The sequence below is a fragment of the Vulpes lagopus genome, chromosome 1 (assembly GCF_018345385.1).
Source record: "Vulpes lagopus strain Blue_001 chromosome 1, ASM1834538v1, whole genome shotgun sequence".
In the NCBI taxonomy this organism is placed as follows: Eukaryota; Metazoa; Chordata; class Mammalia; order Carnivora; family Canidae; genus Vulpes; species Vulpes lagopus.
Window position 1 is genome coordinate 24,781,002 of NC_054824.1, and position 12,810 is coordinate 24,793,811.

General features: G+C 34.7%; 1 protein-coding gene across 1 annotated transcript in view; it reads left to right on the forward strand.

Moving 5' to 3' along the window:
• The window catches only part of RNGTT (RNA guanylyltransferase and 5'-phosphatase), a 325,545-nt gene that overhangs the window by 94,839 nt on the left and 217,896 nt on the right, over positions 1 to 12,810 (forward strand). Inside the window, exon 11 of the mRNA XM_041771798.1 lies at positions 2,315 to 2,479. Within this exon, the coding sequence (XP_041627732.1) occupies positions 2,315 to 2,479 (165 nt within the window). The remainder of the gene's footprint in view (positions 1 to 2,314; positions 2,480 to 12,810) is intronic.

Genomic DNA, 12,810 nt, shown 5'->3' on the forward strand with positions numbered 1-12,810 from the left:
ATGGTTAACTAGCTTAGTTTGAATCACCAGATCAAGGTTACTATTAGAAAAAAAATGATGTTTTGAAAAAATAGTTAAAATCTTTTTAGTTCCCTTAGTTTATTTTGTCCAGGAGGATTTCATTGATCATCTTTTATATGTCAAGTGCTGTTCCTGGTAGTGGATATACACAGATGAATAAGATGTAATTTCTTGCCTTCAGGGAATTTATAATTTGATACACTGGCCTCCAAAGAATACCATTTCAACAATGCGATTTGGGAAGAAAGTAGAACTTTCGTTTATTTTTATCTATTCAATTTTTGTTGTATAAAATATACAGTTGTACATGTTGCAACTCATTAAAAATTAACATGCATGTATTGTAAACATTTGTTAGGGTATGTATTTAGATTGAGTACTAAATCAAAAGAAATTTGTGTACCACTGGTCTATGGATGAGAAATAAATGTAAAGAAATAATTATAATAGTATAAGAACAATAAAGATATGTTAGAAATATAGAGATATAAGAAAGGAACTAGAGAGGTGAGAGTATTTCGGTTTAACCAGGGTTCAGTTGAGTCAAGGAAGCATGGACTTGCAGGTAAGAGAAAAAAGTTACATGGATTAATTTTGAAGGATAGAATCATGGAGGTCAGGAGCGTTAGAGGTTGTTACTGTACTTATGTGTGGTGGGATGTGGGACACAGCAAGAAATGAGAATAGTCTGTAGAATAGGGGGCCAGGGGACTTGAATAGGCATTTTAGCTTAGTTCTGGATGTAAGTAGGGCAGTATTGAAGGGTTTTAGTTAGGGTAATGATAGGATCTTTCTGTTGTCTGTTTTCAGTGATTTATCACCTACCTATCAAGTACTTCCTTTCTTGAAGGCAGCATAGATTTGAAGGTGAACTTGCTTTCAATTTTTTCTTGTTGCTTTGATTTATGTGTATATATATATAAATATACACATAAATATATACATAAATCAAATATATATGATATATATATATTAAAGTAAAAAGTATTTAGAAGAAAATTTAGACCACTTAAATATTTTTAGACGATTGTTAGACTTTATTTTCTTAAAAAAATGGACAACTTGCTTGTTCCACATTAATTTTATAGAAGTCTGAATTCATCTAATAAGTCTAATAAATAAGCCTAACATTTTAGATTTTTCAACCTTATTGATGATGCAGATGTCATGGAAAAGAATGGACTTTGTGATGATTTACTGATGTTTCCTCAATACATACCTTTTACGAACAGTTGTATGCCTTCATGTAAAGGGAACATATTATACTACCTCATATCTAGGGCTTACTCTCTCTTGCTCCTTATTCTTATTAAGTATCAGAATTGTCATCCTTCCAAGGTTGAGAAAAAGTCATCCTCAAGGCATATTTAACGTCCACAGCTTAACCAAATACTACCACCCTTTTGTAAGCATTAGGTTGTGTAAATGTTAGGTTGAGTAATATAGATTAGAGAAGAGGAAGAAGATGAAAAGGTGATAAAAATTCATGGAAGGGTGTCCAATTGCAAAGTAAAGAAGAAAGGTACTTGATATGAGGTGATGCTACTAATCTGGATGGTTACTGTTAGCCAGATGAAGTATTGGATGCTGTATTATATATACTGTTAGGGTAGGGAAAGCCCCTACCTTCAATTTACAGAAAAAGTCTATGCACTTTTAACTTTATGGTTCAAATCATCTATACCACATATATGTGTACCATACTATACACTGTATATGAAGAGCTTCTTTATAACTATATAATTGAGTATATTATGGAAACTGTTCTATATTAGTTTTTAGAGTTGAGGTTGTATTAGTCTAATAATTATCTTGTGTTTATTGAGGCCTGTAAAGCATTAGTGCTTTAAGCAACAAGAAACATTTAGGTGACTATGTTATTTTGATGTGTTATTTGCTTATACTTTCCTGAATTATGTAGATTTTTGTTTTATATAGGTTTTACTAATTTATATAATTTTACTAATTCAAATAATAAAAATGATTACTGAGTATATTAATACTTTAATTCAGATGTGAAACATCAGATTAATTTATTTTAGAGAAGATTTATACCACTCTTCCATTGTATTTTATGCATTTATGGTTTTAAAATAAATAATTGTGTATGTGTTTAGGTGTGTTTAATTAGTGAAATCAGGACTGGCATGTGTGGTTATGCAGGCTGTGCATTAGACAAGTCCAAAGGATGCTGTTTATGTAGACTGATATGTACACTGTGACAGCCTTAATAATTATGCTGATAAAATAGTTTTCAGTGTTGAAATTTAAATAATTGTCTCATTTAATTCAGGCACAGCCAGTTGGAGATTGTGATTTTAATATTCGTCTGCAGTGTATAGAAAGAGAAATAATAAGCCCTCGACATGAAAAAATGAAGACTGGGCTCATTGACAAAACACAGGAACCGTTTAGTGTCAGAAATAAGCCATTTTTTGACATCTATACGTCAAGAAAGGTAAAATTTTCTAATTAGTACTTACAGCGTGTCATAATTCAGCTTATAAGAGGAATATGAATGACATTTTACTGCCCAGTTGTCTTGATTTTTTTCAGAAATTATTTTAATTGAATATAACACTATTCTGGACAAATGTGCACTTCCCAGGTCTTCTCCAAAGTAAAATTCTCAGTGATGGAAATTTAAACTCGGTTACTTTTTTGTTTCTCATAATAGTTTTTAATTCATGGCTGTTGGTTTATGTTATCTTTTTTAAAAAGCTGTAAACAATAAAGAATGATATAGTGTGAAAATCACCTGTTATGCTTTCTGCAGGTCACCTGTGGTTGGTACATACTCTTATTCAAAAAATTCATTTGTGTACACACACATATATTGAGAGTTTTCTTTTACTTCTTTCTGTTGTTTTGGCACTTAAAATGCATCATACTGAATCTTCTTGGATTGTTGTTTTTTCACCTAACAATGTGGTTTGGGAATATTTCCAGGTCATTGCTTAGAGGTTTGCCATGTTATTTTTTAACTGCTACGTGGTATTTGACAGTAAAGATACACCATGAAATTACTATGTTTTGGAGAAGGGTGGCTATGATAGAATAATATATAGGAAGTATAGCAACATATGCAATTAGGTGTTTTAAACTCCTTTCTAGTATAATTCCACATGCTAGATGATGCAAGTTTTTGTTGTATTTTTACCTACTTCTGCTCAAGTCCACTTAATTTGGTATTGGCCCTTAGATATAATAATAGCAGTAATTCCAGCACTGCCCAGGGCCTGTCTTTTTTCCTGTCAAGGGATAAAAGTTATCATTCTATTTTTATTGATATTTGGTGTGGAACTATTGATTGACCACTCCTGCAATGATCTTCTCACGGTTCACTGCTTGCCTTTTGTGTCTGTTATGGCAGCAGGAATGTTATCAGGGTCTCTGTTTCTGTGCCCTGCCCAATCTATAGGGTAAGGATAAGGTTGGCTAACACTTAACCTGGGCCATGTCATTGGTGAAAATTTGCTAACTGGAGCAGTAGTCTCTTACAGAAATACTTTTGAAGTTATAAATCAGTGTAAAAGTTGGGCAAAAGCCACATGGTTTTAGTTTGCATTGGTTTTGAAAAAAAAATTAACTTGACAGCTTATGCTGTTATAATTCAAGTTCAGCATTTAAGAAAATGTGTCTTAGATTGTATGGTTTCTTGAGTCTGAATCAGTGCTACTTAGAAATATTTGCAGTGGATGACTATTAGAACTGTTCTTTAGGGATATGAAATTGTTGGGTTGAACAGTTTTTCATGTAGTTTTCCACTAGAAAAACCTGTTCTTTTTTTTTTTTTTCTTTATGTAGCCCCTTTAAAAAGGATATTCTCTTTTTTAAAGGAATTTTGGTTGGAATTTTAACTATACCTCCCTCCCCACCATTTTCCAGTTCTTACTGTTACTTTTTGTTCCCAGGAATACAGAAGGAAAGCTCATTTTGTAGCATGGTCTAAAGGATGAGTAGTAACACCGGGTATAGGATAGTAGGTACAGTAAACAGATTATTGCTGTAGAAATTATTATTTTTATCATTGCTAATGGCAATGGGTGAACTAGTGATATTATGAATGATAAAGCATTTGTCAGAGAAGTGTGTATCATTTTATGAGGAAAGTTTTTATGTGGTTTTAAACAAAATTTACAACTACAAAGAATGCATGTTTTTGCAGAAAATAGAATATTTTTTCTGTATATTGATAAAATCATGGTGATAACTTTGATTTTAGGACTTTATGTAGCTCTGTAAAAACCTACTCAATTTGTCATTTGATCTGTCAAGCCCAGTGAAAAGATCATGAGTTGTTCAGTTTTTAACTTTAATATACATAGTTATAATATAATATCCAAGGTAGTAGAAATAAGTAGCAGCTTCTCAAATTACAACTTATTTATTTGTATTTACAGCTTAAGGACCAATTAAAAAAGAATTATTTGAATGATTAATATGGTTTACAAAATTGTAAAAATCATGCAGCAAAGTTTCTCTGAAGGTTTCCTATTCATTTATCACCTAAGAAGAATCACCATTGCCATTAGCATTTACTATATCTGTCAGAATTTTCCTCTGCATATATAAGCAAATACATTTGTTAATATTCTTACCAACCTCATCCAAGAGATGACTCTTAACATACTGTTCTGTACTTTGCTTTTTCTACTTAATGTATTTTGAGTCCCTTTGCCCTATTGGTACCTTGAGGTTATCCCCTTTTCATTCTTTTTTTTTCTTTCCTCCCTCCCTCCCTCCCTCCCTCCCTCCCTTCCTTCCTTCCTTCCTATTTTTTTTTAACAGTTGCACAGATTTCCATCTTATTAGTGAACCATAATTTAACTATTCCTTAGCTTAGACATTTGAGTTGTTTCTCCTCATTTGGTAGATTTTTGTTTCTTTGTTTTGCATAGGAATATTCCATTGTGTCTGCACTAATTATTGAAGAAGACTATCCTTTTTCATTGAATTGTATTTGTACTTTTATGAAAAATAGGTTGTCATGTATGTTTGGGTCTTTTTCTAGATTTTGTTCTTTTCTCTTGTTTTTATTTGTTTGCCTTTACACTAGTACCACACTGTCTTGATTACTTTTCAAATTAAATCTTGAAATGAGATAGGATTAATCTTGCAATTTTATACTTCTTTTTTGAAGTTGTTTTGGCTATTCTAGGCCTCTACATTTTCTTATGAGTTTTAGAATAAGCTTGTCAGTATATACAAAATGGAAGCTGGGATTTGGATTGGAATTGCATTGATTGTAGAGATCAATTTAGGGAGAAGAATTGATACCCTAACAATGTTGAATTTTCCAATTCATCAACCTGGTATTTTCCTTTTATTTAGGTATTTAATTTCTCTCAGCTATTTTTGTAGTTTTAAGGATCAGGTTTTACTCATCCTAGTTTTTTTCAGATTGGTTTCATACTGTTTGATATATATAGCATTTAAAAAATTTCAATTTTTAATTTTTGATAATATATAGTAATACATTGATTTTTGTATATTGATTTTTTCTTACAGTCTTGTTAAATATTTTAAAATATTTTGTTACTGTTTGTAATAATTCTTCAGTTAATTCTCTTAGATTTTCTAGTTATTTAATCATATTAAGTATAAATAGAAATAGTTTTCTTTAGTTTTTTGATTGCTTTTTGTAGATTTCATCAGATCTTTTTATGTAGACAAACATGTTGTCTGGAAAAAAAAGGGGTACTTTTACTTTCCATTTCCAGTCTGTATATCTTTTTTTCTCTTGCCTTTTTTGCACTGGCTAGAGCCTCTTATTTAATGTTGAATGGAAGTAGGGAGAGTGAACAAACCATATTTGTTCCTTTTCTTTGGAGCAGGAAAAGTTTGTTTTTAACTATTAAGGGTGATGTTACCTGTAGGACTTTAGCAGATACCTTTTATACAAGATGAATTTTTAAATTTGAAAGCTGTTAATTTTCAAATACTAATTTTATACAATTCTCACTGTATATTTTGTTACTGTTTGTAATAATTCTTTAGTTGATTCTCTTGGATTTTCTAGGTATTTAATCATATTAAGTAAAAATAGACATAGTTTTCCTCTTTAGATTTTTCATACATTAATTTTTTTCTCATCTGATTCAGTTATGCATGAGTACAATTTTAAACTGTAGTGATAGTTATAGGGATCCTTGTTTTGTTTATGATTTGAGTAGGAATGCTTCTAGTGATTCTTCAAAGTATAGTATATTGTCTTTGAGTCTGGAATCTATTTTATCAAGTTAAACAAGTGTCTGATTCTATTTTACTGAGTTGCTTTGCTTTTAAACAAGAATTAAGTATTCAGTGTTGTCAAGTGACTTTTTATGTACTATGGGTAAAATATCATTATCTTTTTCTGTTAGATTTGTTTATCTCATGAATTAAATGAAAATATTTCCTGATGTGATAAGCCCTAGTTAATCTTACTGTATTATTGTCACTGTTTTTATTATAATTTCTTTAGAGCAGTTTTAGGTTCACAACGTTTTTTTTTGTTTGTTTGTTTGTTTCGTTTCGTTTTGTTTTGTTTGTTTTTGTTTTTGTTTTTTTTTGGTTTCAGGTTTTTGTTTATTATTGTTTGCTTATTTATTTATTTAGAAGATTTTATTTATTTATTCATGAGAGACATAGAGAGAAGCAGAGACACAGACAGACAGAAGCAGGCTCCACGCAGGAAGCCTGATGTGGGACTCGATCCTGGAACTCCAAGATCATGCCCTGGGCCAAAGGCATGCACTCAACCCCTGAGCCACCCAGGTGTCCCCAGGTTTTTGTTTAAATCTCCATTAGTGAACCTACGGTGTAATATTAGTTTCAGGTATAGAATTTAGTGATCCATCACTTACATACAACACCCAGTGCTCATTACAAGTGCTCTCCTTAATACCCATCACCTATTTTTTTTAAGATTATTTATTCATTCATTCATGAGAGACAGAGAGAGAGAGAGAGAGAGAGGCAGAGACATAGGCAGAGGAAGAAGCACTCTCCTTGCAGGGAGCCCAATGTGGGACTTGATCTCCCAACTCCGGGATCACACCCTGAGTCGAAGGCAGATGGTCAACCGCTGAGCCACCCAGGCATCCCTACCCATCACCTATTTAACCAGTCCCCCTTACCCCCTCCCCTCTGGCAACCCTCAGTTTGTTCTCTATAGTTAAGAGGCTATTTTCTGGTTTGCCTCTTGTTCCATGTTCATTTGTTTTGTTTCTTAAATGCCACATATGAGTGAAATTATGTGGTATTTGTCTTTCTCTGAATTACTTTGCTTAGTGTGATACTCTCTGCCTCTATCCATGTAGTTGCAAGTGGCAAGATTTTATTCTTTTCATGGCTAATACTCATATCTATATCTGTATATATATATACACACACAGACACACACTGCATCTTCTTCATCAGTTGATGGACATCTGGGGCGTTTCTGTAATTGGGCTATTATGGATAATTCTGCTAAGCATTGGGGTGCATATAACCTTTTAAGTCAGTATTTTTGTATTGTTTGGATAAATGCATAATAGTTCAATGGCTGGATCCTACGGTTCTATTTTTAACTTTATTTTTTGGTATTTTTTTTTTTTTATTGGCTTTCTATTTGCCAACATATTAGCATAACACTTGGTGATATGATCTATCCCGTTGATTACTTTATGAGTGTTGAACCAGCCTTGCATCCCAGGGATAAATCTCACTTGTTTAAGAAGAATAATCTTCTTAATGTACTGTTGGATCCTATTGGCTAGTATCTTGTTGAGAATTTCTGCATCTGTGTTCATCAGGGATATTGGTCTATAATTCTCCTTTCTGGTGGGGTCTTTGGTTTTGGAATTAAGGTGATGCTGGCCTCATAGAACGAGTTTGGAAGTATTCCATCCCTTTCTATCTTTCGGAACAGCTTTAGTAGAATAGGTATAGTTTCTTCTTTAAACGTTTTATAGAATTCCCCTGGGAAGCCATCTGGCCCTGAACTTTTGTGTCTTGGGAGGTTTTTGATAAGTGCTTCAATTTCCTCCCTGGTTATCGTCCTGTTCAGGTTTTCTGTTTCTTCCTGTTCCAGTTTTGGTAGTTTATGGTTTTCCAGAAATGCGTCCTTTTCTTCTAGATTTCCTAATTTTTTTTTTTTTTTTTTTTAAAAGAAAGCTTTTTTTTTTTAAATTTTCATCTATTCCTGACAGTCACAGAGAGAGAGAGAGGCAGAGACACAGGCAGAGGGAGAAGCAGGCCCCATGCACCGGGAGCCCGACGTGGGACTTATTGTCATATGGCTGCTCATAATATGTTTTTAAAATCATTTGTATTTCCTTGGTATTGATGGTGATCTCTCCTTTTTCATTCGTGATTTTATTAATTTGGGTCTTTTCTCTTTTGTTTTTAATAAGATGGGCTAATGGTTTATCTATCTTATTAATTCTTTCAAAGAACCAACTCCTGGTTTTGTTGATCTGTTCCATAGTTCTTCTGGTCTATTTCATTGAGTTCTGCTCAAATCTTTATTAGCTCTCTTCTTCTGCTGGGTGTAGGTTTTATTTGCTTTTTCTTCTCCTGCTCCTTTAGGTGCCAGGTTAGCTTTTGTATTTGAGTTTTTTCTAGTTTTTTGAGGGATGCTTGTATTGCAATGTATTTCCCTCTCAGGACTACTTTGGTTGTACCCCAAAGATTTTGAACAGTTGTATCTTCATTCTCATTAGTTTCCATGAATCTTTTTAATTCTTCTCTAATTTCCTGGTTGACCCTTTCATCTTTTAGCAGAATGGTCTTTATTTAACCTCCACGTGTTTAATTTCTTCCAAATTTCTTCTTGTGATTTAGTTCAAGTTTCAAAGCATTATGGTCTGAAAATATGCAGGGGACAATCCCAATCTTTGGTATCAGTTAAGACCTGACTTGTGACCCAGTGTGTGGTCTATTTTGGAGAAAGTTCCATGTGCACTTGAGAATGTGTATTCAGTTATTCAGTTGAGTTTGGATGTAAAGTTCTGTAGATATCTGTGAAATCCATCTAGTCCAGTGTATCATTTAAAGCTCTTGTTTCTTTGGAGATGTTGTGCTTAGAAGATCTATCAATTGTAGAAAGCACCGTGTTCAAGTCTCCAAGTATAAGTATACTATTATCTAAGTATGTCTTAACTTTGGTTAATAATTGATTGATATACTTGGCAGCTCCCACATTCAGGGCATAAATATTCATGATTGTTAGGTTCTCTTGTTGCATAGACCCTTTAAGTATGATATAGTGTCCCTCTTCATCTCTTACTACAGTCTTTGGGATAAACTTTAATTTATCTGATATGAGGATGGCTACCCCTGCTTTCTTTTGAGGACCATTTGAATGATAAATGGTTCTCCAACCTTTTATTTTCAGGCTGTAGGTGGCCTTTTGTCTAAAATGAGTCTCTTTGTAGACAGCAAATAGATGGGTCTTGCTTTTTTATCCAGTCTGAAACCCTGTGCCTTTTGATGGGATCATTAAGCTCATTCACGTTCAGAGTTACTATTGAAAGATATGAACTTAATGTCATCATAATTCAGTCCCTGTTTTTGTGGATTGTTTCTTTGGACTTCCTCTTTCTTTTACAGAGTCCTCCTTAATATTTCTTGCAGAGCTGGTTTGGTGGTCACATATTCTTTCAGTTTCTGCCTATCTTGGAAGCTTGATCTTTCCTTCTATTCTGATTGAGAGCCTTGCTGGATAAAGTATTCTTGGCTGCATGTTCTTCTCATTTAGGACCCTGAATATATCCTGCCAGCCCTTTTGGCCTGCCAGGTCTCTGTGGAGAGGTCTGCTGTTAATCTGATATTTCTCCCCATATAAGTTAGGGATCTCTTGTCTCTTGCTGCTTTAAGGATCTTCTCTTTATCTTTGAAATTTGCAAGTTTCACTATTAATGTCAGGGTTGAACAGTTTTTATTGATTTGGGCGGGGGGGGAACCTCTCTATCTCCTGGATTTGAATGCCTGTTTCCCTCCCCAAGTTAGGGAAGTTCTCAGCTATGATTTGTTCAAATACACTTTCTGGTCCTCTGTCCCTTTTGGCGCCCCCTGGAACCCCAATTAAATTAGATTATTCCTTCTGAGGCTGTCATTTATTTCCCTTAAACTTTCCTCAGGATCTTTTAATTGTTTTTCTCTTTTTCCTCAGCTTCCTTCCTTGTCATCAACTTGTCTTCTATGTCACTCACTCTTTCTTCTATTAACCCTTGTCGTTAAGACCTCCAGTTTGGATTGCATCTCATTTAATTGATTTTTTATTTCGGCCTGATTAGATCTAAATTCTGCAGTCATGAAGTCCCTTGAATCCTTTATGCTTTTTCCAGAGCCACCAGTAGCTTTATAATTGTGCTTCTGAATTGGCTTTCTGACATCGAATTGTAATCCAAATTCTGTAACTCTGTGGGAGAGAGGACTGTTTCTGATTCTTTTGTGGTGAGTTCTTTCTAGTCATTTTGCTCAGTTCAGAGTGGCTAAAAACAAGTTGTACTGGAAAAAGGAAGGAAAAAAAAAGAAAAAAAGGGGAAGACAAAAGGAAACAACAAAAAACGGAAACGAAAACAATAACAAAACAAAACAAAAGCAAACAAAAAAAAACAAGGAGGGGTATCCTCTGATTCTATATACTGTAAGTCCCTCAACTTTCCCCAGAGCTTTTCAGTGCTCTTTGGTCAGGAACTTGCTCTTCCCCTGTCCTTCCAGCTGGTCTTCTGGGGGAGGGGCCTGCTGTGTTGATTCTCAGGTGTGTGCACCTGGGGGGAGCTGCCGTGCCCCCTGCCTCGTGCACAGTTCAGTGGGAGCTATTTATCCTATAAGGCCCCTGTTCCCTGATGGCCCCGCTCAGTCCCAGGCACAAGGTGACACAGGGAGGAACAACAAGACTGGCGGCAGCCAGCTCTCAGCCCTAGAGTCAGCTCCCGCAGTAACTGCTGTAGTCTCCCAGTCCACACTGGCCTGGATGCTCGGGAGGTGGGGGGTGCTGATCTGCACAGCTCAGGGCCGCCCGGCAGCAGGAGCATCCTCGCTGTCCTGTGTCCTCCCAGCCTCCGCCTGTCCCTGGATAGAAGCGTGAACTCTTCTCACTGTAGCATTCCAGCCGTTCTCTCTTTAAATCTCAGGCTGAATTAGCAGGTTTTCAGGATGATTTGAAAGTTATTTAGGTAAGTTGGTGGGGCCAGGTGACTTGGGACACTACTCTTCTGCCATCCTGCCCTGCCCCCTCAAATGCTTTTTCTGCATCTATTGAGAGGATTATATGGTTCTTTTATTAATGTGGCATATTATATTGATTGATTTGCAGATGTTGAACCACCCCTGTAGCCCAGGAATAAATCCCACGTGGTCGTGGTGAATATTTTTTAATGTACCACTGGATCCAATTAGCTAGTATCTTGTTGAGAATTTTTGCATCCGTGTTCATCAGGGACATTTGCCTGTAATTCTCCTTTTCAGTGGGGTCTTTATCTGGTTTTGGAATTGAGGTAATACTGGCCTCATAGAATGAGTTTGGAAGTTTTCCTTCCATTTCTATTTTTTGGAACACTTTGAGAAAAATAGGTATTAACTTTTCTTTAAATGTTTGGTAGAATTCCCTTGGGAATCTGGCCCTGAACTTTTGTTTGTTGGAAGATTTCTGATTACAGATTCAATTTTTTTTGCTGGTTATTGATTTGTTCAAGTTTCCTGTTTCTTTTCAGTTTTGGTAGTTTATATGGTTCTAGGAATTTATCCATTTCTTCCAGATTGCCCAGTTTGTGTATAATTTTTCATAATATTCTCTTATAATCATTTGTATTTCTGTGCTGTTGGTTGTGATCTTTCCTTTCACGTTTGTGGTTTTGTTTATTGGGATCCTTTTTTTTTGAATTTTATTTTATTATTATTATTTTTTAATATAAATTTATTTTTTATTGGTGTTCAATTTGCCGACATATAGAATAACAGCCAGTGTTCATCCCATCAAGTGCACCCCTCAGTGCCTGTCACCCAGTCACCCCCACCCCCCACTCATCTCCCCCTCCACCCCCCTTAGTTCATTTCCCAGAGTTAGAAGTCTCTCATGTTCTGTCTCCCTTTCTGATATTTCCCACTCATTTAAAGAACTAGCTCCTCGTGTCATTGATCTGTTCAACGGTCTTTTGTTTGTTTGTATATCATTATTTCTGCTTTGATCTTTATTATTTCCCCTTTTCTGCTAGCTTTAGACTTCATTTGTTCTTTTTTTAGCTTCTTTAGGTGTAAGGATTAGGTTGTGTGTTTGAGATTTTTCTTGCTGCTTGAAGTAGGCCTGTATTGCTATATACTTCTTTTTATGACCATTTTTGCTACATCACAAATGTTTTGGACCATCGTATTTTCATTTTTTCAATGTATTTTTAAATTTCTTCTTTAATATCTCGGTTGATTCATTCATTCTTTAGTAGGATGTTCTTTGGTCTCCATGTGATTTTTGGTCTTTCAAATTTTTTCTTGTGCTTGACTTCAAGTTTCATAGCATTGTCAGAAAATATCCAAAGTATGATCTCTTTTTGTGCTTGTTGATGCCTGATTTGTGACCTGGCATGTGATCTTTTCCATAGAATGTCCCATGTGCACTCAAAGAGAATGTATGTTCTGCTGCTTTAGGATGAAATGTTCTGAATATATCTGTTAAATCCATCTGGTTCAGTGTGTTTCCTCGTTGATTTTCTGCTTAGAAGATCTGTCCATTTTAAGTGGGGGTGTTAAAGTCCCCTACTATTATTGTATTTTTATCAGTAAGTTCCTTTATGTTTATATTAATTGTTTTATATATTTGGA